The sequence below is a fragment of the Ranitomeya variabilis genome, chromosome 3 (genome assembly GCF_051348905.1).
Source record: "Ranitomeya variabilis isolate aRanVar5 chromosome 3, aRanVar5.hap1, whole genome shotgun sequence".
NCBI lineage: Eukaryota > Metazoa > Chordata > Amphibia > Anura > Dendrobatidae > Ranitomeya > Ranitomeya variabilis.
This window is the reverse complement of record NC_135234.1, coordinates 615267481-615294696: the sequence shown is the minus strand read 5'-3', so window position 1 is coordinate 615294696 and position 27216 is coordinate 615267481. Positions and strand designations below refer to the sequence as shown.

The following is a 27216-nucleotide window of genomic DNA, read 5'->3' as shown; positions in this document are numbered from 1 at the left end:
AAATACACTGCTTCCAAAGCGCTGCTACTTCCTGATCATGGGAACAAGTCTTTGTTTCAGGCCTGAAGACATTATTATTATTATTTACTGTATTTATATAGCACCATTAATTCCATAGTGCTGTACATGAGAAAAGGGGTTACATACAGGGTTATAGATATTGTTAACAGAAAATAAATTTACAATGACAGACTAGTACAGAGGGGAGAGGACCCTGTCCTTGCGGACTTACATTAACCCCTTCTTTGCTCTAACAGGGCAGCAAAGTAAGATTGTTGTTAACATGAGAAGTTTTAATATTTAGTAGTTGATTTTTATTAGTTAGCAAAATGAATGAACTAAAGAAAAATGAAAATCAAATCAATATTTGGTATGACCACTGTTTGCCTTCAAGACAGCATTGATTCTACAGGGTACACTTCCACAAAGTCAGGGTTTTGTAGGAAGCTATTCAGTTGTATGAGAAATCCGTTATACCAAACAGGTGATCATGATCATCATTTTCATATGTAGCTTGAAACAGTCATTAACTGAAACACAAACTGTTGTGTATGAGGCTTTAAACTGGGTGAGGAAAATCCAAACTCTGATACAAAGCTCAGGTTGTGGAAGACAGTTTCATGTCAGATGTCATACACCATGCCAACACTGAGTACAGCAACAAGAAACATGGTACCGTAGTTATACTGCATCAGCAAGGTCTCTCCCAGTCAAAGATTTCAAAGCAGACTGGGGTTTTAAGATGTGCTGCGTAATACTAGCATTTTTTGAAAATGAAAGATGGCCACACTGATTTTCGTGAACGTTTTCAGTGGTCATCTATGAATGTTTTATAACTTGCTTCCTGAAGCCATTGAGTTAGGGTATGTGTCCACGTTCAGGATTGCATCAGGATTTGGTCAGGATTTTTCATCAGTATTTGTAAGCCAAAATCAGGAGTGGAACAATTAGGGGAAAAGTATAATAGAAATATATGCTCCACTTTTGTATTTATCACCCACTCCTGGTTTTGGCTTACAAATACTGATGAAAAATCCTGACCAAATCCTGATGCAATCCTGAACGTGGACACATACCCTAAGGGTACCGTCACACAGTGAAATTTCCATCGCTACGACGGTACGATTCGTGACGTTCTAGCGATATCGTTACGATATCGCAGTGTCTGACACGCAGCAGCGATCAGGGACCCTGCTGAGAATCGTACGTCGTAGCAGATCGTTTGGAACTTTCTTTCGTCGCTTGATCACCCGCTGACATCGCTGGATCGTTGTGTGTGACAGCGATCCAGCGATGTGTTCGCTTGTAACCAGGGTAAACATCGGGTAACTAAGCGCAGGGCCGCGCTTAGTAACCCGATGTTTACCCTGGTTACAAGCGTAAACGTAAAAAAAACAAACAGTACATACTCACATTCCGGTGTCTGTCCTCCGGCGTCTCAGCTTCTCTGCACTGTGTGAGCGCCTGCCGGCCGGAAAGCGAGCGCAGCGGTGACGCGGTGACGTCACCGCTCTGCTTTCCGGCTCTGGTGCTTACACAGTGGAGAGAAGCAGAACGCCGGGGACAGACACCGGAATGTGAGTATGTACTGTTTGTTTTTTTTACGTTAACGCTGGTAACCAGGGTAAACATCGGGTTACTAAGCGCGGCCCTGCGCTTAGTAACCCGATGTTTACCCTGGTTACCCGGGGACTTCGGCATCGCTCCAGCGCCGTGATTGCAAAGTGTGACTGCAGTCTACGACGCTGGAGCGATATTCATACGACGCTGCGACGTCACGAATCGTGCCGAAGCAGCGATGGAGATTTCACTGTGTGACGGTACCCTAAGAGACTCCCAATTAAATACCTAAAACAGAACACTTAAGGCTTTTGATACACGTCAAATTAATGGTGATAATCTAATGTGTATGGAGGCTTCTTGAATGTCCCACAGTGGCATATATGTAGATAAATATAAAGACTGAGCGTGTTAGAATTAAACATGTCCAATTCTTTTGTTAAGCCAGAAGATAAGGTGTCTGATAACTCCACTACGGATGTTGACTAAATAAATATAAGCAGGTCAGAGAAGGTATCTGTCACCTAGCTATCTCATGTATGGCCATCTTCAATCCATTGTCTTATCCATGTGCAGAGAGTGCAAAAACAAGATATCAACATCAATCTGTATGCACATGGTTTTATGTATAAAAGGATTCAAGGCATATACACAAATGTTATCACACGCTTAACTTTTCCTTTTTATGTTTTTGTGATTATCGTATTTTTATGTGCTTCCTCTGTTCTAGCTCCCACTGATTTGTGAAGATGATCCGCTGAGGATTATGGAAGCCACCATCTCAATTTGTGAATTCTGTCACTTGCCTAAAAAACCTTTTCCATCCATTACACAACTTTCTTCTGAACCGGGCAGCACGGTAATTGTAGCAGTAGTTGGAGGTTGGACAACGTAATATTAATATCGACACTTTTGATTCACTATTTTCTGTATAATAGGCTATAGTTATCATAGTATATTTATAATAGACAGCAAGAGTTTGAGACTCACTTTTTCTCCAAACTCTGGTAAAGTCAATAAGGTAAAGTTATCAAACAGTGCAAAGTAAAAGTGGAGCCAATGTTCTTAGCAACAAATCACATTTCAGCTCTTATTTGTTCCTTGATTTATACAACAGCTCCACTTTTCTTGCCAATTTTGAACAATCTTCTCCAGGCACTTCTTTTGTGACAATCCATGTATTTTTGATGGCTCTAAAGTTATACCTAAAACAGAAAATCAAATATTTTTGCAAGGTCCCTATCACTGGAAAATCATACAAACACCTAGTGCCTAAAATAACAAAACTTTATTAAATATACTTTAAAAATGTCAATTGAATGACATGTCACAGTAACTAGACACGAGATATTGATACACATGGCGTGGTGAAACGCTATCTGAGTGGGTTGGGGAACACTCGCTTGGCACAAGATTTAAGCACTCAGGCGCAATTTCTCCACTTAAACAGTTTAATCCGGTTTATTAAACATCATAAACCACATGACATACAGTCTATTTAATTTCATCCATGAACTTATCACGACCATCAGTCTGTTCAGGCAGCAGATAAACTTCTCTGCCATATATTACAATTCCCCTTTGTCCAGGGCTACCTTTCGGGAGCTCCGGCTCCACACTCTGACTCCTGCCAGTGCTGGTTCACAGGGGAAAGCTGCCTCACTGGGAACACCGTCCTTGTGACCAGGGCACCTCGGATAGTCCAGACCCATAGTAGGAACTGTAGCTTCCCCAACACAGAAGCCGTCTCAGGCTCTGTAGATGCAGCCTCTCCAAGCGTTTCCATCAAGTCCAATCACAGGCCATCAGTCCATGGTCTCACCAGGTGCTTGCAGGACTCCAGTCCATCCCAGGACAATCCAACACCCTGAGCGTTCAGGACTCACACTCTCACCAGGTGCTTGCAGGACTCCAGTCCATCCCAGGACAATCCAACACTCTGAGCATTCAGGTCCACGGTCTTTCTAGGTGCTTCCAGGACGTCTCCACTGCCAGGAAACTCCAACACAGACCACCAGGTCCATGGTCTCTCAGGTGCTTCCAGGAAAACTCCACTCACAGGAGCTTCCAACACCGACTGTCCAGGACCTTGCACATGGACCAAACAGATCCATACACTCTGACCATGTGACCAGACCTCAGTCACATTATATGGTTGTAACCACTCCCCTAGATAGGAGTGTGTATGGTTAGCCAGTCCCGCACAGCTCACCAGCTAACCCTATAAGCCCACCCTTATAAGTAAACATAACAAATTCTTGTGGAACTATAAGTCCCATCATAACCATATCATTTGGGCTTACAGCGCAGAGCACCCCTGCGACACATACCGACCATTTACAATCCTGCCGGACTTTGTCTCATCACCATAATTATGCCTCCAAGCGCATCCTGAAGCACACACACAGCGTCCCCTGGCTGTAACATTGGTTACCGCACCACAATGGATAATTGTGTACCCTAGGAACCCCTATATAAATATACTGTGCTGTAACCCTATCTAACGGCGGAGGTTGGCACCCTAGTGGGGAAACATTGCGGCACCCCCGGGTCCAAAGTCATAGAGCATGCACACCTGATATGTATACAATATACTTATGGGGTGGGCTGCTGACACCTATAGTGTCCCTACTCCCTTCACACTTGAGGTCCATATAAAATCTACAAAAAAGGCACAATATTAATCCTTTAGTATTTGTGATTCAATTCACTCTCCCCTACCCATAGACATATACATCTCATGTTTATGTAAAATTGTATCTTATAATTAATCTTCCTGCCTATTAAGACATTCACTCCTCTGTCATTTAAATACATGACACAATTGAAGGGGATTTTTTTTTACCTTTATCATTAATGTTTATTTGAAGCCTGGCAATTATGCTGAGCTCCTCTCCACTGAATTACTATGGAAACAAACCACTTGAAAAGATAAGATGATGAGCATAATAGGATCACTTATTTCTTTTACGCTAATGAAGTAAGAGAATCATCTGCTAATGTGGACTCTTCTATTGGAATTTTTAGAATTCTTCTCCAATCTTACATATGTTTCCTGGAGATGGCAAAGTGCCCAAGTTCAGATTCATTTTGCTTTATGGATAATAAGACAGCAGAGATTTTTCTCATACATAAAAACATGGACCGTTTTTCACTGATGAAAATAAATAAACTACAAAGCTTCTATTCATTGCAATGTTAATCATTAATAAATGCCATCTGTTTGCTGTCCATAATTTTTACAGACCCATAGACTTCAATGATTAATCTTGATCTGCAGCATTGCTCTCATCAAAAATGGACATGTTGCGAAAAGGTCCACAAAAAACACAGATAGCTGAATAGCCACAAAGATTATAATGGGTATCACAAACACAGATACAACATGTATGTGACTCACGGATCTATGAATGAGGTCTTATGGCTACTTCTTTGAAAGGATTATCTAATTTTATGACTATGTGGATCAATTTTCCACTTTTCTACTTATAGGAAAACTGATTCTAAAAATTTTTTCCATGTTAAAGATGACTAATTGAATGTCAAAATTGGTGATTCGCCCAAATCTATTTCTTTTTAAAGTTTGCAAGTTTTAACAATTGAGTTGCTCATCGCAACATGCCTCACATTATTTCAAGTTTGTCTATTGTCTCCTGTAAACTAATGTTCTTTTAGACCTCTATTTAAAACAAACAGGTTTTGCATTGTGATACAAGAAGCAGCAACTTTTAGAAGAAGTGGAAACTGGCAAACCATAATAAATCGAGGTACATATATAGGCTCTCATTTATTGAGATTGGCATTTTTTATGCTAGTCTTAATGAAGGACTTGCAGCAATAAGATGTGGCAAATTCATTAAAGGTACCTTCACACTGAACAACTTAACAACGATAACGATAGCGATCCGTGACACGCAGCAGCGATCAGGATCCTGCTGTGACATCGTTAGTCGGAGCTAGAAGGCCAGCACCTTATTTCGTCGCTGGATCACCCGCTGATATCGCTGGATCGGTGTGTGTGACACCGATCCAGCGATGTCTTCACTGGTAACCAGGGTAAACATCGGGTTACTAAGCGCAGGGCCGCGCTTAGTAACCCGATATTTACCCTGGTTACCATTGTAAAAGTAAAAACAAAACACTACATACTCACCTTCTGATGTCTGTCACGTCCCCCGGCGTCCGCGCTGCTGCTCAGAGCTTCCCGCACTGAATGTGTCAGTGCCAGCCGTAAAGCAAAGCACAGCGGTGACGTCACCGCTCTGCTTTAGGGCTGGCGCTTACACAGTGCAGGGAAGCGGACGCCGGGGGACCCGACAGACACCGGAATGTAAGTATGTAGTGTTTGGTTTTTTTTACATTTACACTGGTAACCAGGGTAAACATCGGGTTACTAAGCGCGGCCCTGCGCTTAGTAACCCGATGTTTACCCTGGTTACCCAGGGACTCCGGCATCGTTGGTCGCTGGAGAGCTGTCTGTGTCACAGCTCTCCAGCGACCACACGACGAAACAGCGATGCTGCAGCGATCGGCATCGTTGTCTATATCGCTGCAGTGTCGCTTAATGTGACGGTACCTTAAGAGGTGCATGCAACATAATGAATTTAGCATATCTTATCAGTGGTGTGTAGAAGCCGCAGGAACGTGGGATTAAGGGGTTGAGCGGGAGGCAGAACAAGAGTTAGGCCATGTGCACACGTTCAGTATTTTTCGCGTTTTTTTCGCGTTTTTTCGCTATAAAAACGTGATAAAAACGCGAAAAAAACGCTAACATATGCCTCCCATTATTTTCAGTGTATTCCGCATTTTTTGTGCAAATGTAGCCTTTTTTTCCGCGAAAAAATCGCATCGCGGAAAAAAAAGCAACATGTTCATTAAAATGCGGAATTGCAGGGGATTCCGCACACCTAGGAGTGCATTGATCTGCTTACTTCCCGCACGGGGCTGTGCACACCATGCGGGAAGTAAGCAGATTGTGTGCGGTTGGTACCCAGGGTGGAGGAGAGGAGACTCTCCTCCACGCACTGGGCACCATATAATTGGTCAAAAAATAAGAATTAAAATAAAAAATAGTCCTATACTCAACCTCGATATCTTCCCGCCTCTCCGCTACATGCTGCCGCTTCGGTTTCTGTAGCTGGTGTGCGGTGAAGGACCTGTGATGACGTCACTGTCTGGTGATTGGTCGTGGGCGGTCATGTGACCGCTCACGTGACCGTGACGTCATGGAAGGTCCTGCGCGCACACACCATCTATAGGAAGAGGAACAGACGTCGCTGAGGAGATCGTCTGGGTGAGTATAAGCATTTTTTATTTTTTGTATTATTTTTAAACATTCTCTCTTTTACTATAGATGCTGCATAAGCTGCATCTATAGTAAAAAGATGGTCACACTTGTCAAACGCTATGTTTGACAAGTGTGACCAACCTGTCAGTCAGTTTTCCAAGCGATGCTACAGATCGCTTGGAAAACTTTAGCATTCAGCAAGCTAATTACGCTTGCAGAATGCTAAAAAAAACGTGAAAAAAACGCAAAAAAAAATGCGGATTTCTTGCAGAAAATTTCCGGTTTTCTTCAGGAAATTTCTGCAAGAAATCCAGACGTGTGCACATACCCTTAAGGGTTTTTTTTTTTTACAGAGGATACTCCATGCAGGGAGATGATATTGGTGATGGAGGGATGAAGGGAACAAAAAGGAATAAACAAGGGAAATTAAACAGTTGGCTAAATAACAGGCAAACTTATTAGTCTGAAGTTTTTAGGGAGGTGAAGGCTTGTCCTCCCACGGTGGCGCAGAAGAAAGCGTGCAGTCTCTGGCTTGGTTCTGAAGGAAACTGAGGCACTGTCTCCTGATGGAAGTGGTGTGTCTGGGTTCTCTTGAGCGAGGTCCTGCGCGGACGGAGGAACGTACGGGTCATGACACAGTCTCTGTTTCCGACGGAGTATTGCAAAGCTCAGTGGTGGAGGCGGGATGTAAGTTATCCGGCTTCGGCTGATAGTCCTGCTCAAAAGTGGGCCGCGCGCCCGCATTAGTCTTCGGAACATGACACACGGTCAATCCAGTATCACAGATAGACAAAGACCCACAGTCAGCTCTCTCACAGTCAGCAGGGGTGCGAGATAGCAGTGAGGGATGGTGCTGTGTGGTCGTCTCACGAAGCAAGAGTTAACTGTCTCCTGCTGCGTACTCTGTCTTCCTGCCGAATGACTCCTTTCACCGCGCACAGCCCCTTTTATCTCTGTCACGCCCTCTTCGGTCAAGTGCAAAGGTCCATCCAGGTCTAAATGCTTTCCTCACTGCAACAATGGTGATAGTCCCGATGGTTCCGGGACCGGCATAAGAAAGGCACCACTGGCCCGATCCATCTTACTACACTCCCACTCTCCTTGAGCTCGCCATTCCACAGGCGACAGTTTTTGAAAAATAGGTTGGAGCCGTGTGGCTTCTTGAACAGTCTGCTTCCAAACAAATTAGTCCTGATTGTATTGATTGGGGGGTATTCCAGCGGTTGTTCGTTTGGAGTGCCTTAAGTCAGAAGGAGTACTTGAGTCGCCTTAAGTGGTTGAATCAGGCTGCATGGAGGAGGGTGGCGGTGTGTATGGTTCCACCGGTGTAGGGACTTCGGGAACTTCTGGGATTTGTTCTACCGGGTGACCCTCGGGTGATCTCCCAGGCCCTTCTTTTTCTTCACAATCTGCTACCCCGGTGCGGGTTCCTCAGGAACATCTTGTTTATTTCTGATTTGATCAGGATCTTTAGACAGACAGGGCCAAAGCATATTTTGCCAACTCACAACTCCTGCAGGTCTACAGGTCTCCTCCACTACTGTTCTTAATCGGGGATGATTCACGAGTCGTTGTGACCACTGGAAGGTCTTCTCCTGGCCAAAGTGTGCTCCCTGTTCATGCCCTTCAGTGGCCACCTCAGATAACAGCGTCTCCGGGATTACCACTTGCCAGGTGGCGCCGAGCTCCTGCCTTATCTGAACCTTCTGATATAGCAGCCCATTCCACATCTGAAATCTTTCCCATTGCTGAAGTACCTCAAAGTCTCTGGAGATAGGGCACTTCTTTGTTCCTGACTGGGAAGCTGTTTGGACATCACCCACTGTCTTAGTTGGGCTAGTTCTCCATCTTCCTGCTGTAACTGAACCCATTCATCACAAGATCGTCTCAAAATTCCCTGACGGGTCAACACTTGCATCAGTTCTTGTGTAGCTACCACCATCCTGGTAGAATTTTGGAATCTGTGGATTTCTCCTTCTTCCAATTCTTCATCCCTGTTTTGTCCTGGTTGTGCATGTTTCGCCTGGGACAAGGCGCCAGCATGAGTGTTCTCAGCCCTTCTCTTGTAAGCAATTCTATACTGAAACTTTGCCATCCTAGCCACCACTGTTCCAGAGCTCCCAATTTCATATTCTCTAAATGGGCCAAAGGATTGTTATCTGTACGGACCAGTACTTCAGACCCGGACAGATATTCCATGAACTTCTCTGTCATAGCCCACACCAACGCCAGCAACTCTAGCTTGAAGGAACTGTAGTTGTCGGGATTTCATTTGGAATCATTAAGGGACTGACTCGCATAAGCAATCACCTTCTCTCTCCCATCCTGCATCTGCAACAACATAGCCCCCAAACTATGCAAGCTACCGTAGGTTTGAAGAATGAACGGTAGGGAGAAGTCTGCGTAAGCCAACACGGGTGCATTCGTCAATGGCTTCTTTAGATCTTAAAATGCCTGTCCTTGATGTTCTTCCCACTGAATTTTCTGGCGCTTGGCACCCGAGGGCAATCCTCTGAGAAGCTCCAGTAGGGGACTCACTAAATGTGCAAAATTTTTCATGAAACGTCAATAGTATCCGGTCAGTCTCAAGAATGCTCGGACATCTTTTACTGTCGTCGGAGTGGGCCAATCCCGTACTGCGGAGATTTTCTCCTGATATGGCTTCACCCCTTCAGCAGAGACAACATGACCCAGATACTCTACTTGGGGACGGAACGAATGACACTTCTGAGGCTTCACGTTTAGCCCATGAGTCGAATCAACACCTGTTCCAATCTCTGCAGGGGATCCTCAAACGAAGTGGAATAGACTATGATGTCATCTAGATAGATGAGCATGGCTTCAAAGTTTAGATCACCCAGACACTTCTCCATTAACCATTGAAACATCCCTGGGGCGTTGGACAATCCGAACGGCATTCTGTTGAATTCGTATAGTCCCATGGGTAGTATAAAGGCTGTTTTTTTACGGTCCTGCTCTGACATTGGCACTTGCCAGTAGCCGCTGGAGAGATCCCATGTGGAAAAGAATTTGGCTTTCCCAGTGCAGACAGGTATTCTTCGATCCAATGCAACGGGTAGGTATCTCGCACAGTGCAAGCGTTAGGTTTCCAGTAATCTACCCAGAACCGTAGAGTGCCACCCTTCTTCCACACCAGCATGATGGGGGGCGGCCCACAGACTTTGGCTCTCCTGTATGAAACCTTTCTGAAGCATATGTTTTAGCATGCCCTTCTACTACAGGAGCACCCAGTTATTTTTTGACAGGGTCATACAAAACGTGTGAAAAACTGGTGGCATATTCCATTACACCCCAGAAACATTAAATACTGTACCTCCTCATAAGTGTGTTATAAGAAAGCATAGACAATGCATAGCATGGACCCATAGTGATGCCATGTGCCACCATTTAGGATCAATAGTTAAATATGCCCTAGGCAGATTCTCTAGACAGATTTTTTAAAAGTACTAATAGAGAATATGGACAGTCATTATCTTCACGAGATAATCCCATTAAGAGAGAACTAAGAGAAGACATGCTAGTCCTTTTATGCTGGTGATGAGGATAAATACACAATAGGCTAAAATTCTGCATGTGTAAAATGAAGATTTTGCTGTAGATTTTGACAACAAATTTTATCCCCCAAAATAAAGTTAGTGAAGACCACAATGCAAACCCACAGAGAAAACTGAGATGTTGCAGATTTAAAAATCCAACAATGTATGTCACTTTCTCAGCATAACATTTCTGCATCACAAAGATGACAATTTATAAAATAGGTAGACTGGTGCGCAAAGGCAGAAAATGTGCAGCATCAAATGCACATTTACCTTCAAAGTCTGAAATCCTATTTAAGTCACAGAGACCTTGTATGAATTAAAGTCAATATTTTCTGTACAACGATGCACACGCACATTTTGCAACTGTTGAATTATATCTCAGAAGAGAAGCCAGGTGTTAAAAGAGAGGTTTTGTACATTAATTGTAGTTAGGTGTCATTTAAATAATATGAAAGCTCATGCCATGCGTGCTCTGATTAGTGAGGTTGAGAATTTTAATAGTGGCAAGCGAATATATTCTAATAAGGTGTTATCCGAGCATGATAGGTGCTAAGCGAGTGTCTTCTGCGTGCTCGAATAATATGTTTGAGTTCCCGGGGCTGCACTTCTTGCAGCTGTTCGACAGCTACAACACATGCATTGATTTCCTGTTTGTTAGGCAATCCCTGCATTTATTGCATCTGTCTAATAGCCACAAGATGTGCAGGCACTGAGACTCAAACATGTTATCCGAGTACGCAGAAGACACTCGGTTAGCACACGAGCCTGCTCGGATAATGCCTTATCAAAGCACACTAATTTTTATTTGTATATTCAAGTTAATAAAATTGTATTTCTAGTAAAAACAAATAAAAAATAATAATTTGATTAAACTGTAAATTCCGTTGCATGTTCATATAAGTTTATTCTATACAAGCTTTGTATTACAAATAGAGTTGAGCGAATTTCTCTTATTCAGCAAGCTATAGCACTTCCCGAATAAGCTGCAGAGTGAACCCGGATCCATGGAGCACGACGGTTGAACAGCTGATTGGTACCGCAGCTGCATGTGTCGCGGCTGTTTCTCTGAGCCTGTTTGCTGGGCTCTCCATGCATGTGCTGAGACTGTCACACAGCCGCGACACATGCTGCTGCGGTGCCGATCAGCCGGAGCGATCCAGGAAGGCTCTATCTGCAGCTTATTCGGGAAGCGCTATAGCTTACCAAATAAGAGGGAACCGGAACAAATCGCTCAACTCTAATTACAAACTCATTTTCATATATGAATTTCATCCAATGATTTTACCACGACATAAGCAGTATAATTAACAAGTATAACTGTTTATATAATTGAATTTCACTTAGATATTGCTGCATGCTGCTGTGAACATTCTGGGCCATATTATTAGTTGGATCATTTACCACTTTCTTACTGCTTCCACACAGGAATAGTCTGGGAATCACAGACCATACTGCAAATCTTTCATGAAAAAAAATCTGCATCCATCGACTGCCTGCTTTATTGACCTGAGATCTGCCCCTCGCTGTCTGCGTTAGTTATTTTGTGAGAAGTTCTGTTAATGCGATTATTTTCCTGTAGTTCTTACCATTGTTATTTTACCCAATGGGACACATTAGACATTTTTGTTACCATAAAGTAAGTTTTAATATGTTGCTGTTACAAATATAAACATTAGTATTTCTTCGCCTCCAGCTATTTTGCTGTGTGAAAATCCAGGAATTGTTTCAGTACATGATTATGGAAACTATTGAGTCGTATACACCTGAGAAAACTGAGGAAGAGACCGAGGATGAACAAACACCGGCTCCCATTTCTGATGAGATGAAAGCTCTATGTGAACTCAGAAAACAGTAAGTATTCTATATAGGACCTTGTATGTAATCCAGAAAATTCTGCTAATTAGACTCCTGATGTGGATAATAGCATCCTTAGAGAATTTTCAGAGTTTCTTTGAATATTTTGTTGATTGTATTATATATTATGCAAATGTGTATAGATGAGGCATTATTTTTTTCATAATGCAAGAGACCTAAAGTGAATATCCACCTTCTAATAAAATGTCAGTTTTAGGTCTTACATTCTTGCATAATTATTTATTTAATATATCTTTATAACTATTTTTTACATTCCGACTCTGATTTCATAAATGGCACATGTATAATAAGTAGTAAAAATAAATATTGAATATAGTCCTTTGAGTAATAGAACACAAGTGATTGTAGCCCGTCGAAAAGTGAGGTGGATAAAAGGTGGGAGGACTCTTCCATCACTGATCAAGAAGTTTGGAGGCATCTGCCATTAACAGCATCAACTGGCACAGTTCATTCTGGCGCTCATGAGCCTCTAGATGACGCGATTACAGCGTGCTGATGGATTGCCTCCTAAAAGCCCTCATTGCATCCATGTTCATTCTCTTGTGGCGTCCAGGAACAGGCCGTGAATTTTATTATATACGGCTATGGCAAGTATTGCCGTATGTAGAACAAGTGCTCAAACAATCTCAGATTCAAGTCCCTTATGGGATCGGGGGGAAAAAAGTGAATAGTAAAGAAAAAAATTCTTAAAAATAATAAAATATTTAAAAAACAAGTTTTTTTTCCTAGTTAAGAATAATGAAATGTAAAAAAATAAAAAAATAACATTTTAGGTATCACTGCATCCATAAGACTCCGATCTATCAAAGATAAAATTGTTTAACTCATATGGCACCTGCTGTAAAGAAAAAAAATTGTAGTGCAAATATTACGATTTTGTTTTGCTGCACCTTGACTAAAAAATGTGATGAGATCAAAAACATAGTATATGCCCCAAAAGGTATTAATAAAAAACAGCTTGCCCTGAAAAAAACAGCCATTGCACAGCTCTATTGAAGAAAAAATAAAAAAAGGTCAGATTATTTTAAGCTGCTAAAAGCCAGTAAAATATGATAAAAAATATACATGTGTGCTATTAACATAAATATTCTTACCTAAAGAATCATGTGCTCAGGTGATTTTTACTGCACTAACCCTAAAAATGTAATGCAAAAAATAATAGTGGCATTGTGGTTTTTTTTTCTCCATTTCATGGCACAAAAGGTGAGGAAACAATGAAAATAGAAAAACAAAAATTGGCCGCATCATTAAGGGTTGACCTCGTAACGCAAAATGACATATAAGTGCATGTATGGATTTACCGCGGAATTAATGCGGGTTTTGTGCGGGTTCCACCTGCGGTTTTACACCTGCGGATTCCTATTATGGAACAGGTGTAAACCGCTGCGGAATCCGCACAAATAATTTACATGATGCGGAAAATACAACGCAGAGTTTCCGCGCGTTTTTTTCCGCACCATGGGCACAGCAAATTTGGTTTTCCATAGGTTTATATGGTACTGTAAACCGCATGGAAAACAGCTGCGAAATCCGTCTTTGTCAGGTTTTTCTTCAGATTGGAATGCCAGGGCTGCTTATTGATTTATTGATTTCTATTGTGTCCAAGAGAACCGGGTGGACAGTTGAGGTAATTGTGAAGTCACAGAAAGCAGTGGCCACTTATGCATCATAAGATGAAGGTGTAAGATGTGAGATGAACCAGAGAGAACTTAACTATTGCACATGCTAAATGTTAGCAACGGTTCATAAATATTAGGGTATGCTAACAATTTCCTAAACTTAAAGACTGGCAATTTAAAATGAACAATGTATTAAATAGACCCATACTATAGTAAACGACCTACTAATAATGCTTTCAAACATACGAGATCACAGATGCTACTATGAAATATATCCCTCAACATTGAAATTGTAACACCTAGAAGGAAAAATTGTGGAATTATGGAAACCATGATTAAAACCTTCTGGTCAAAATACATTGATTTTGCTGACTGAGCCTGTCCTCCCTAAATGGATGTTCCTGAAATAAACTTAAAGATTTTAGTTCACTCACAAAATGATGGATATCTGTTCACCTACACCTTCTATAGGTTGGTTATAGTCCTGCCATAGGTGCACCATTGACCTTACACTACTGCTCTCAAAGACTAACAAGGTGCAGAACAAGACAGCAATGGAGGCTGGAATGGAAGTCTATCCTATTTAGTGATGAGTCCTGCTTTTGTCTTGTACACAATGATGGCCAGAGTTTCATCTGGTTACCATATGAGCTGTGCAACGAAAAGACCTTTATGAATGAACACCACACCGGTCCTACTCCTGAGATTATGGTGTTGGGTGCAATAATATATGGTAGCTGGACCACTCTAGTTTCCATTCCAGATTCACTCACTAACAGCTCAGTGTTACATTTATTTGGTCATGGTACCAGTGGTACACTTGTTTCTCCAAAATGTCCCAGGAGCCTTATTTCAATATGACACTGCTAAGCCGCATGTTGCTCATGTTACTCTTAGAAGCCTGTGTGGCCATGCTACCATGGCACGCAGTGTCTCCGGACTTGTCTTTCATCAAGCACATGTGAGACATCATTGCTCGGCAATTGTAAAAGCTGCTGGTGGCAGCAGATCTTGATGATTTGCTTGCACAAGTGCATTCAGCGTGACAGAACAATCTGCAGTCAACAATTAATAACTTCATCGATAGCATATAAAAACATTTAAGCACGTATATTTCTGCTTGTGGCACTCATACTTGATACTGAAAAAATGAAGATGTTTTTATTTATTTTTTATCATTTGAAAATTACTAAAATGTCCATGAATCCTGCAACTTCCATAAATTCATGACTTTTCCTTCTTGGTGTGCCAATTTTCATGTTGAGTAATGTAGTTGCATGTCGTTGGGATTATCAGATGTTTGAATTAAAGGATGACACAGATATAAAGTTTATAGATAATAATTAGTGATGAGCGAGAATACTCGTTGCTCGGGTTTTCCCGAGCACGCTCGGGTGACCTCCGAGTATTTGTTAGTGTTCGGAGATTTAGTTTTCATCACGGCAGCTGAATGATTTACAGCTACTAGCCAGGCTGAGTACATGTGGGGGTTGCCTGGTTGCTAGGGAATCCCCACATGAAATCAAGCTGTCTAGTAGCGGAGCGGAGCGTGCGGCTCCATGTATTGCTATGCAGCTGCACGCTCCGCTCCGGAGTGCAGGTGCCACAGCTTGCTTTTAACCAGCGAGACTCGGCCTTATCTCGCACCAGTGTGTCTCCGGCCTATCTCTCTGACCGCTCTTTCACTGTATCTTTTGCTGCTCCCTCTTCCTCTCACCTTCCCCTTACTGTTGGGGTTCGTCAAGGATCAGTCCTAGGCCCCCTCCTCTTCTCTTTATATACTTCCCCTATTGGGCAAACAATCAGTAGATTCAGTTTTCAGTACCATCTCTACGCTGATGACACTCAATTATACACTTCTTTTCCTGATATCACGCCTGCCTTTTTAGAAAACAACAAAGATTGTCTTACCGCTGTCTCTAACATCATGTCCTCCCTCTATCTGAAACTGAACCTGTCAAACACTTAACTCCTCATGTTCTCTCCCTCTACTAACCTACCTTTGCCTGACATTGCCATCTCCGTGTGTGGTTCCACCATTACTCCCAAGCAACATGCCCACTGTCTCGGGGTCATACTTGATTCAGAGCTTTCACTCACCCCCCACATCCGATCACTGGCTCGCTCTTCTTATCTGCATCTCAAAAATATTTTTCTAGAATTCGTCCTTTTCTTACCTTCAACTCTGCAAAAACTATTACTGTTTGACTTATTCATTCTCGTATGGACTATTGTAACTCTCTACTAATCGGTCTCCCTCTTACCAAACTTTCCCCTCTCCAATCTGTTCAGAATGCCGCAGCCAGGATCATATTCCTCACCATTTGTTATACCGATGCCTCTACTTTGTGCCAGTCATTACACTGGTTACCCATCCACTCCAGAATCCAGTACAAAACTATTAGTCTCATCCACAAAGCACTCCATGGCTCAGCACCACCCTACATCTCCTCCTTGGTCTCAGTCTACCACCCTACCCATGCTCTCCGTTCTGCTAATGACCTGAAGTTAACATCCTCAATAATCAGAACCACCAACTCCCGTCTTCAAGACTTTTTATGTGCTGTGCCAATTCTTTGGAATGCACTACCCAGGTTAATACGATTAATCCCCAATCCCCACAGTTTTAAGCGTGCCCTAAAAACGCATTTGTTCAGACTGGCCTACCGCCTCAACGCATTAACCTAACTATCCCTGGGTGGCCCATTCAAAAAACTTAAACCATAATCAGGTTCCTCACATCATGTTCTCATACACTTTATGCAGTTAATTAGCCCTCTGTGTCTGTACTGTTACATACTTAGGCTGTTAACTGGTTCATGCAGCTTTACATGAACAGTAAAAAAGTTATGTTTCAGCTCACCCCCATCAGCAAATCCATGAGAGTCCACAGGAACATCCAAGCAAGGAAAACGCCACCGCCCAACGTCCTCTGCTGAGTAAGTAAGAAAAAAAAAATCCAGCTCTGGAGTAAAAGTCATCAATTTTATTTCCACAGCACAGTGGACAAAGAGCACCATGCGTGCTCGAAGCGCGTTCAGCTAACTTATGGCTTCTTTTCTGAAATAGTTGTGCAGTTACTTGCAAGCAGCTTTTTCCGAATTTTAAATATGTGGAAATAAAATTGATGACTTTTACTCCGGAGCTGGATTTTTTTTTCTTACTTACTCAGCTTACATGAACACCCGATCCTCACACTATGGCTGGTCCGAACAACGAAAGCAATTGTTACCATCCACCTCTTGTGTCTCTCCTTTTTCCTCATAGTTTGTAAGCTTGCGAGCAGGGCCCTCATTCCTCTTGGGATCTGTTTTGAACTGTGATTATTGTTATGCTGTAATGTCTATTGTCTGTACAAATCCCCTCTATAATTGTAAAGCGCTGCAGAATATGTTGGCGCTATATGAATAAAACTATTATTATTATTAACATTTCAGTCTTTTATATGTTAATAATCTGATTTAAATTGTTTATTTAGGATAAAGAAAAAAGACACCGAGAATTACATTACAAATCTAGCAAGCCATATGAGCACATATGGATGTAAGTATGATATTGTATGTAGACTATTGAAATATATTGTACTACAAACAGCTAACCAGTAATCACCTGGCATGTTATGTGCTGTGAGGGTTAATCAGCCATGACAGAGCCAGGTTTAACAGGTGAGGTGAACAGCTGAAGAGTTGGGCGGGACAGCTGTTCACCATATCTCCACCCAAGGGAAGAGTCCAGGAGGTAAAAGTGAAGCCTTTGGACTTAATGTTAATTGTTCTGTGTACCCTGGAGGGGAGCTGACCTCCAGAGCTGGGCTCATGGTAAACAGAGCTAAATCCTGTTTCCTGTACGGGTGAACCCCACAGTTATAAGGGCTGTAGTGAGTGCTGTTTTGTTTATGTCAAGAAGATTGTACATTCCTATTTCTTTTGTTTGGACTGGTTTATGAAGCCTGCTTTTAATAAACTAATTAAAAATGTAAACGAGAAATATTCCTGTGACTGTCTTGTTAAGCAGCCAAGAGAGACAATCTATCACACAGCCTTAAAAATAGAAAGGCCAGATTAGACTTTGCCAAAAAACATCTAAAAAAGCCATCCCCTTTCTGGAGAAGCGTTCTTTGAACAGATGAAGCTAAGATCAACCTTTACCAGAATAATGTGAAGAAGAAAGTATGGAGATGGCTTGGAACGGCTCATGATCTAAAGCACCCTGCATCCTCCGTAAAACATTGTAGAGGCACTTTGCATGAGCATGCATGGCTTCCAATGGCACTTGGGTCGCTAGTGTTTATTAATGATGTGACTGAAGACAGAAGCAGCTGGATGAATTCTGAAGTGTACAGGGAGATACTTTCTGCTCAGATTCTAACAAATGCAGCAAGGTTGATTTGGACATCGCTTCACAGTACAGACGGACAATGACCCAAAAGCATACTGCAAAAGCAACCATGGAGTTTTTTAAAGCAAAGAAGTGGAATATTCTGCACTGGCCAAGTTAATCACCAGATCTCAACCCCATTGAACATGTATTTCAAAGGCTTAAGACAAAACATAAGGTAGGAAGACCTACAAGCAAGCAACAACTGAAGTCAGCAGTAGTAAAGGCCTGGCAAAGGAAGAAACCCAGCGTTTGGTGACATCCATGGCTTCCAGGCTTCAAGAACTCATTGTTTGAAAAGGATCTACAAAGTATTAAAAATTTAAATTTTATTTATGGGAAAGTTAATTTGCTTAATTACTTTTGATCCATTGAAATGTCTTTATACTGTTTTAGCCAGCAGCTAGAAAAACATTAAAATTTGAGAGTCCTCAGTGATTGATACCTTTTAATGGCTAACTGAAAAGATGTTAATAAATAGTAGCTTTAGAGACTACACAGGTTCTATGCCTGATGAAGAGACCTGAGTAGTCTCGAAAGCTTGCTATCTATTATCATCATTTCACTTAGCCATTAAGAAGTATCAATCATTTAGGACTCTCAAATTTTAATGTTTTTCTAGAAAAATTATTGCAATTTCTAAACGTTTCATAGGATATTTATTTTCAATCCCTTTAACTAAACCTGAATGTCTACACTTCAATTGCATCTCAGTTGTTTCATTTTAAATAAAAAATAGTGGCATGCAGAGCCCGAATCACAAAGATTTGGTCAATGTTTAACATCTGGAACATTCATTGTAACTTAACACCACGCAGTTATAGAAAACTAGTCATTATTTGTGTATTAAATCTAATACAAATACAATATATCAGTAATAAATAGTTACGGTAACTGTAAGAAAGAACTACTGAAAGCTGTAAGTCTTTCTTTATTCAGAAAATGCACTTGTTGGGGATCCTTTACAATACTCACTCTACAGCAAAAATGAAGCCACTATTGTCTGAAAGAATAGCTTATTCCATTAACTTATAGCTTATAAGTAGTGATGAGCGAATATACTCGTTGCTCGGGTTTTCCCGAGCACGCTTGGGTGGTCTCCGAGTATTTGTTAGTGTTCGGAGATTTAGTTTTCATCCCAGCAACTGAATGATTTACAGCTACTAGCCAGCTTGAATACATGTGGGGATTCCCTAGCAATCAGGCAACCCCCACATGTACTCAGGCTGGCTAGTAGCTGTAAATCATTCAGCTGCAGTGATGAAAACTAAATCTCCGAACACTAACAAATACTTGGAGACCACCCGAGCTTGCTCGGGAAAACCCGAGCAACGAGTATACTCGCTCATCACTACTTATAAGCTTATACCATTCTTATGACACTGGTAAAGAATGGTATACTTTGTATATTACAGATAGAGTATGAAACCATGCCTAGTACACGTAGTAAGCAGTAGAGTACATTCAGCACAGTTACAAAGCAGTACAGGACATGTAACTTAGAGAGCTGTACACTGCAAGAAATATAGGTAGCTAGAATTACATTACATGTAGAGCTTTAGAAGAGTATTACGGTGCATGCAGTACAGGGTTTGAGCAGTATAATGCATATAATATAGGAAAATAACAGTACAGTAAGTATGGTACAAATACAGAGTAGATCACTACACATAGTAAAGTATTTGTAAACGGAAGGAAAAACTGAACTATAAGGTCCAATAAACGAAAATAGAAACCAGTAGGTGAATGAAGTACAAAAATGTTTATTTAGGACAAAAAAGAGGGAAGCACAAAGTGATAACAGGATGCTAACAACACAAAGTGTATATCTGCCCATTACACAAAATGACCACAAGAAAAAGAAAGATCATATAATACTGACATCAATAAACACATAGCATGTATAAACCACTAAGTGTGATAATTATACAAAAGAGGAGTCAATGTACTCACAAAAGTTAGACTAAATGCATGTAATTATGTTTGCATATCTAAAATCTGCACTAGTGTTCCCTGACAAAGGATTTTTATCCGAAACGCGCGTCGGGGCGCGCGTCTGCCTACACTGTCATGACCACACAGGTAAATATTGCCTATGGCAACAACTAGCTTCACCAGACCAATTTGCTCTGGTCTTTGCCTTGTACTTGCCCAGGTTTATCACCTATATAGTACTTAAGTCTCCTATTCTGCAGCATGGAGACTATTCCTTTTTCTCTCTCAGCCTGGTAATTGATCGTGGTTACACCATTCTCCCTGCACATGCACTTTATTACTTTTATTACTATTTTTTGCACCTGCAAATATTGCATATATGTGAGTTTCAAGGCTCCTTTTACCTGTCTAAAATACTTGTGGTAATTTGCCAAACTGACATTTACTATATGTACCCTGAAATAGACCTACAAGTTTTTTATAACCTCCATCTGGGGTCTCTCTATCATACCTTTGCACACTAGTGCCGATATTTAGATATGGAAACATAATTTCATGCATTTAGTCTAACTTTTGTGAGTACATTGACTCCTCTTTTGTAGAATTATCACACTTAGTGGTTTATACATGCTATGTGTTTATTGATGTCAGTATTATATGATCTTTCTTTTTCTTGTGGTCATTTTGTGTAATGGGCAGATATACACTTTGTGTTGTATGCATCCAGTTATCACTTTGTGCTTCGCTCTTTTTTGTCCTAAATAAATATTTTTGTACTCCATTCACCTATTGGTTTCTATTTTTGTTTATTGGACCATATAGTTAGTTTTTTCCTTCCTTTTACAAATGAACCTCCCGAATGGTCTGCCATTCACTCCAGAATTAAGCTTCACATTATTATTCATATCTTTTGGTCATCACTTGATGGGTATTTGCATTCTCATACATTAATCTTTTTTGCTTTGTTCAGTGTGTAATTGTTTTACATAGTAAAGTATGTCCTAGTAAGTAGTGATGAGTGAACGTGCTTGGATAACATCTTCTCAGAGCATGCTCAGGTGTTATCCGAGCATCTGGGCGTGCTCATATATTGTGTTCGAGTCCCTGCAGCTGTATTATTTGCGGCTGTTAGGGTACCGTCACACAGTGCAATTTTGATCGCTACGACGGCACGATCCGTGACGTCGCAGCGATCGTATGATTATCGCTCCAGCGTCGTAGACTGCGGTCACACGTTGCAATCACGGCGCTGGAGCGATGCCGAAGTCCCCGGGTAACCAGGGTAAACATCGGGTAACTAAGCGCAGGGCCGCGCTTAGTAACCCGATGTTTACCGTGGTTACCAGCGTAAAAGTAAAAAAAAAAAAAAACGTACATGCTCACCATCTGATGTCCGTCCGGTCCCTTGCCGTCCGCTTCCTGCTCTGACAGATCCGGCCGTACAGTGAGAGCAGAGTGCAGCGGTGACGTCACCGCTGTGATCTGCTCTCACTTTCCGGCCGGCAGACAGTCAGAGTGGGAAGCGGACGGCAAGGGACCGGACGGACATCAGATGGTGAGTATGTACGGTTTTTTTTTTTTACTTTTACGCTGGTAACCACGGTAAACATCGGGTTACTAAGCGCGGCCCTGCGCTTAGTTACCCGATGTTTACCCTGGTTACCAGCGAACGCATCGCTGGATCGCTGTCACACACAACGATCCAGCGATGTCAGCGGGTGATCAAGCGACGAAAGAAAGTTCCAAACGATCTGCTACGACGTACGATTCTCAGCAGGATCCCTGATCGCTGCTGCGTGTCAGACACTGCGATATCGTAACGATATCGCTAGAACGTCACGAATCGTACCGTCGTAGCGATCAAAATTGCACTGTGTGACGGTACCCTAAGACAGACTGAACGCATGTTGAGATTCCCAAACAAACATGCAATGCCCACATGTGTTAAGGCTATCTAACAGTCACAAATCATGCAGCCGTAGAGACTCGAACATAATATACGAGCACGCTCAGATGGTCGGATAATACCAGAGTGTGCTCAGTAGTGTTGAGCGATACCGTCCGATACTTGAAAGTATCGGTATCGGAAAGTATCGGCCGATACCGGCAAAGTATCGGATCTAATCCGATACCGATACCCGATACCAATACAAGTCAATGGGACTCAAGTATCAGACGGTATCCCTGATGGTTCCCAGGGTCTGAAGGAGAGGAAACTCTCCTTCAGGCCCTGGGATCCATATTAATGTGTAAAAGAAAGAATTAAAATAAAAAATATTGCTATACTCACCTCTCCGACGCAGCCTGGACCTTACCGAGGGAACCGGCAGCGTTCTTTGCTTAAAATGCGCGCGTTTACTGCCTTCCGTGACGTCACGGCTTGTGATTGGTCGCGTGCCGCCCATGTGGCCGCGACGCGACCAATCACAGCAAGCCGTGACGTAATTTTCAGGTCCTGAATGCCTAATTCTAGGCATTCATGATTTGAAAATTACGTTACGGCTTGTGATTGGTCGCGTCGCGGTCACATGGGCGACGCGACCAATCACAAGCCGTGATGTCACGGGAGGCAGGAAACGCGCGCATTTTAAAATTACGTCACGGCTTGTGATTGGTTGCGTGCCGCCCATGTGACCGCGACGCGACCAATCACAGCAAGCCGTGACGTAATTTCAGGTCCTGAATGCCTAATTCTGCATTCAGGACCTGAAAATTACATCACGGCTTGCTGTGATTGGTCGCGTCGCGGTCACATGGGCGGCACGCAACCAATCACAAGCCGTGACGTAATTTTAAAATGCGCGCGTTTCCTGCCTCCCGTGACGTCACAGCTTGTGATTGGTCGCGTCGCCCATGTGACCGCGACGCGACCAATCACAAGCCGTAACGTAATTTTCAAATCCTGAATGCCTAGAATTAGGCATTCAGGACCTGAAAATTACGTCACAGCTTGCTGTGATTGGTCGTGTCGCGGCCACATGGGCGGCACGCGACCAATCACAAGCCGTGACATCACGGAAGGCAGTAAACGCGCGCATTTTAAGCAAAGAACGCTGCAGGTTCCCTCGGTAAGGTCCAGGCTGCGTCGGAGAGGTGAGTATAGCAATATTTTTTATTTTAATTCTTTCTTTTACACATTAATGTTGTTTCGATACCGATACCCGATACCACAAAAGTATCGGATCTCGGTATCGGAATTCCGATACCCGCAAGTATCGGCCGATACCCGATACTTGCGGTATCGGAATGCTCAACACTAGTGCTCAGATAAGAAGTTATCAGAGCATATTCTCTCATCACTGCTGATAAGCATTACACATGGGGTTACAGAAGTAGGTATACCGTTGAATCAGGTTATCAACTGTGCATGGTTTTCCTGAATATACAGTGCCTTGCGAAAGTATTCGGCTCCCTGGAACCTTTCAACCTTTTCCCACATATAATGCTTCAAACATAAAGATACCAAATGTAAATATTTGGTGACGAATCAACAAGTGGAACACAATTGTGAAGTTGAATGAAATGTATTGGTTATTTTAAATTTTTATGGAAAATCAAAAACTGAAAAGTGGGGCGTGCAATCTTATTCGGCCCCTTTAACTTAATACTTTGGTGCGCCACCTTTTGCTGCGATTACAGCTGCAAGTCGCTTGGGGTATGTCTCTATCAGTTTTGTACATCGAGAGACTGAAATTCTTGCCCATTCTTCCTTGGCAAACAGCTCGAGCTCAGAGAGAATTGATGGAGATCATTTGTGAACAGTAGTTTTCAGCTCTTTCCACAGATTCTCAATTGGATTGAGGTCTGGACGTTGACTTGGCCATTCTAACACCTGGATATGTTTATTTGTGAACCATTCCATTGTAGATTTTGCTTTATGTTTGGGATCATTGTCTTGTTGGAAGATATATCTCCGTCCCAATCTCAGGTCTTTTGCAGACTCCAACAGGTTTTCTTCAAGAATGGTCCTGTATTTGGCTCCATCCATCTTCCCATCAATTTTACCAACTTACCTGTCCCTGCTGATGAAAAGCAGGCCCAAACCATGATGCTGCCACCACCATGTTTGACAGTGGGGATGCATTGTTCAGGGTGATGAGCTGTGTTGCCTTTACGCCAAACATATCGTTTGGCATTGTTGCCAAAAAGTTCGATTTTGGCGTCATCTGACCTGAGCATCTTCTTCCACATGTTTGGTGTGTCTCCCAGGTGGCTTGTTGCAAACTTTAAAGACACTTTTATGGATATCTTTGAAAAATGGCTTTCTTCTTGCCACTCCTCCATAAAGGCCAGATTTGCGCAGTGTACGACTGATTGTTGTCCTATGGACAATTGTCCCACCTCGGCTGTAGATCTCTGCAGTTCATCCAGAGTGATCATGGGCCTCTAGGCTGCATCTCTGGTCAGTCTTCTCCTTGTTTGAGATGAAAGTTTAGAGGGACAGCCGGGTCTCGGTAGATTTGCAGTGGTATGATACTCCTTCCATTTCAATATGATCGCTTGCACAGTGCTCCTTGGGATGTTTAAAGTTTTGGAAAAAAATGTGTATCCAAATCTGACTTTAAACTTCTCCACAACAGTATCACGGACCTGCCTGTTGTGTTCCTTGGTCTCCATGATGCTCTCTGTGCTTCAAACAGAACCCTGAGACTATCACAGGGCAGATATACGGAGACTTGATTACACACAGGTGGATTATATTTATCATCATTAGGCATTTAGGACAACATTGGATCATTCAGAGATCCACAATGAACTTCTGGAGTGAGTTTTCTGCACTGAAAGTAAAGGGGCCGAATAATATTGTACGCCCCACTTTTCAGTTTTTGATTTTCCACAAAAATTTTAAATAGCCAATACATTTTGTTCAACTTCACAATTGTGTTCCACCTGTTGTTGATTCTTCACCAAAAATTTACATTTGGTATCTTTATGTTTGAAGCACGATATGTGGGAAAAGGTTGAAAAGTTCCCGGGAGCCGAATACTTTTGCAAGGCACTGTATCTAATCTTTGATAACTCACAAAAATAATAAGTCTGTCTGGGATAGATCTGGTCACCATTGTGGCCATTCAGCTAGCCCTCATCTACGTATGCACTTATAATAAAAAATAATATGAATAGATAGTGTATGCACCCCACTGCATAGCACCAGTTAAAAACAGTATAACACATTTTACAATAAAGAAGCATGCAGTATATGTAGTATTAATAGAGAGAAGTTGAATACATGTTGTAAAGGTAGAAGTCAGCTGAGTACATATAGTACAGGAAGAAATTAGTAGAGGGAGTGAAAAATATTTAGAATTGAGAGTCTTCAGTGGTTGATACCCTTTAATGGCTAACTGAAAAGATGGTAACAAATTGCAAGATTTTGAGACTACACAGGTCTCTTCATCAGGCAAAGGCTAAAAGAAATTTTGAAGAATCACATATTTATGCACAACATAGCACAGAAAAAAAAATATGGATAAGACAGGTGACATGAAGCAGAATTACCATGAGTGATAAACAGTTATGTCCATAAATATTGGACCAGATCTTAGATAAGGAATGTTTTATTGTCCTCTGATTGGGGTCTGGTTCTGTTGTGATGACCCCTCATAGTCTGAGGGGCAAGTTCCTTAGTTGATGTAAAAATACATAAATCCATGCGACACATTCATTCCTGCACTAAGACTGTCAAAGGTCGTCATCAGTTTATATTCCCATACTCTTCTGTCTCTCTTAGATTTGAAGCTACCTTTTAACACAAGTAATTTCATGTCCATAATGTTATGATTTGGGAGACAAAAATGTATGGCCACAGGTAGATCCATTCTTTTTTCTCTTATTGTATGGCGGTGAGAATTCATCCTTGTCCTCAGTTTTTGCCCTGTCTCCCCCACATACAGACCCCCAGTTGGACATTTAGTACAAATAATTAAGTACACCACATTAGAAGTGTCGCAGCTGAAAGTAGCTGGGATCTTGTAGTCCTGATGTGAATTGGGAATCTTTATCTTGTCCATGGTCATTATAAATGGACAGGTTTTACATTTTTCTGATTGCAAGAAAAGGTACCTGCAGCTGTTGGAGAGGATAGGGAGCTCTTGACAATGATGCTTCTTAGATTTGGGGGCTGCCTAAAACACAGTAGTGGGGGTCTGGAAAAATGGATTGTAATCGGGCATCTTTTTGTAGTAATGGTTGTAATTTCTGTGCAGCTCCCCTTAGCACCTCCAGATTTGGACTGTAGGTAACTACTAGAGGTACCCGGTTATTTTCTTCTTTAGCTTTGTAATGTAGCAGGTGATTCCTTGATATTCTGGTGGCTCTTGTAATCTGGTTTTCAATTGTTCTTGGATGGTAGCCCTGATTCAAAAAGGTCTTTCTGAGGCGACCAAGGTGTTCATCCCTATCCATTGGGTTGGAACATATACGATTGTATCTGATGGCTTGGCTGTAGACAATGGAGTTTTTTATGTGTTTTGGATGGAAACTGTCCCATTTAAGGTATGTTGGACGGTCGATTGGCTTCTGATACAGGGATGTCTCTATTTTATTGTTCTGCAGCTTAATTATGGTGTCCAAAAAGTTAATTTCAGTACAGGAGTAGTTGAGTGTCAAGTTGATGGTAGGATGAAATTGATTAAACTGTTCATGAAACGTCTTTAGCTGTGGCTCAGATTCCATCCAGATTATTAAAATGTCATCAATGTAGCGGTAGTACGCCAGAGGCCTGATGGGACATGAGGACAAAAAGTCGCTTTCAAGCTTGGCCATGAAAGATTTGCATACTGTGGGGCCATTTTACTTCCCATTGCTGTGCCAGTCTCCTGTAGATAGATCTTCTTGTCAAATTCAAAGTAATTGTGGGTGAGGATGAATTTTATAAGTTTCACCACAGAATTTGCATCAGTCCCTGTGTTTTCCAGGAAGAATTTGCAGGCATTTAATCCATCCTGGTGTGGGATATTGGAGTACAAAGATTCCACATCCATGGTGGCCAGGATGGTTCCTT

General features: G+C 42.0%; 1 protein-coding gene across 4 annotated transcripts in view; it reads left to right on the top strand.

Moving 5' to 3' along the window:
- ERICH6B (glutamate rich 6B) overlaps positions 1-27216 on the top strand; it is a 412645-nt gene that overhangs the window by 227289 nt on the left and 158140 nt on the right. For all 4 annotated transcript variants that reach the window (XM_077297367.1, XM_077297366.1, XM_077297365.1 and 1 more), the window contains 3 exons: positions 2291-2419; positions 12101-12258; positions 17380-17444. In XM_077297367.1, the coding sequence (XP_077153482.1) occupies positions 2291-2419; positions 12101-12258; positions 17380-17444 (352 nt within the window). The remainder of the gene's footprint in view (positions 1-2290; positions 2420-12100; positions 12259-17379; positions 17445-27216) is intronic.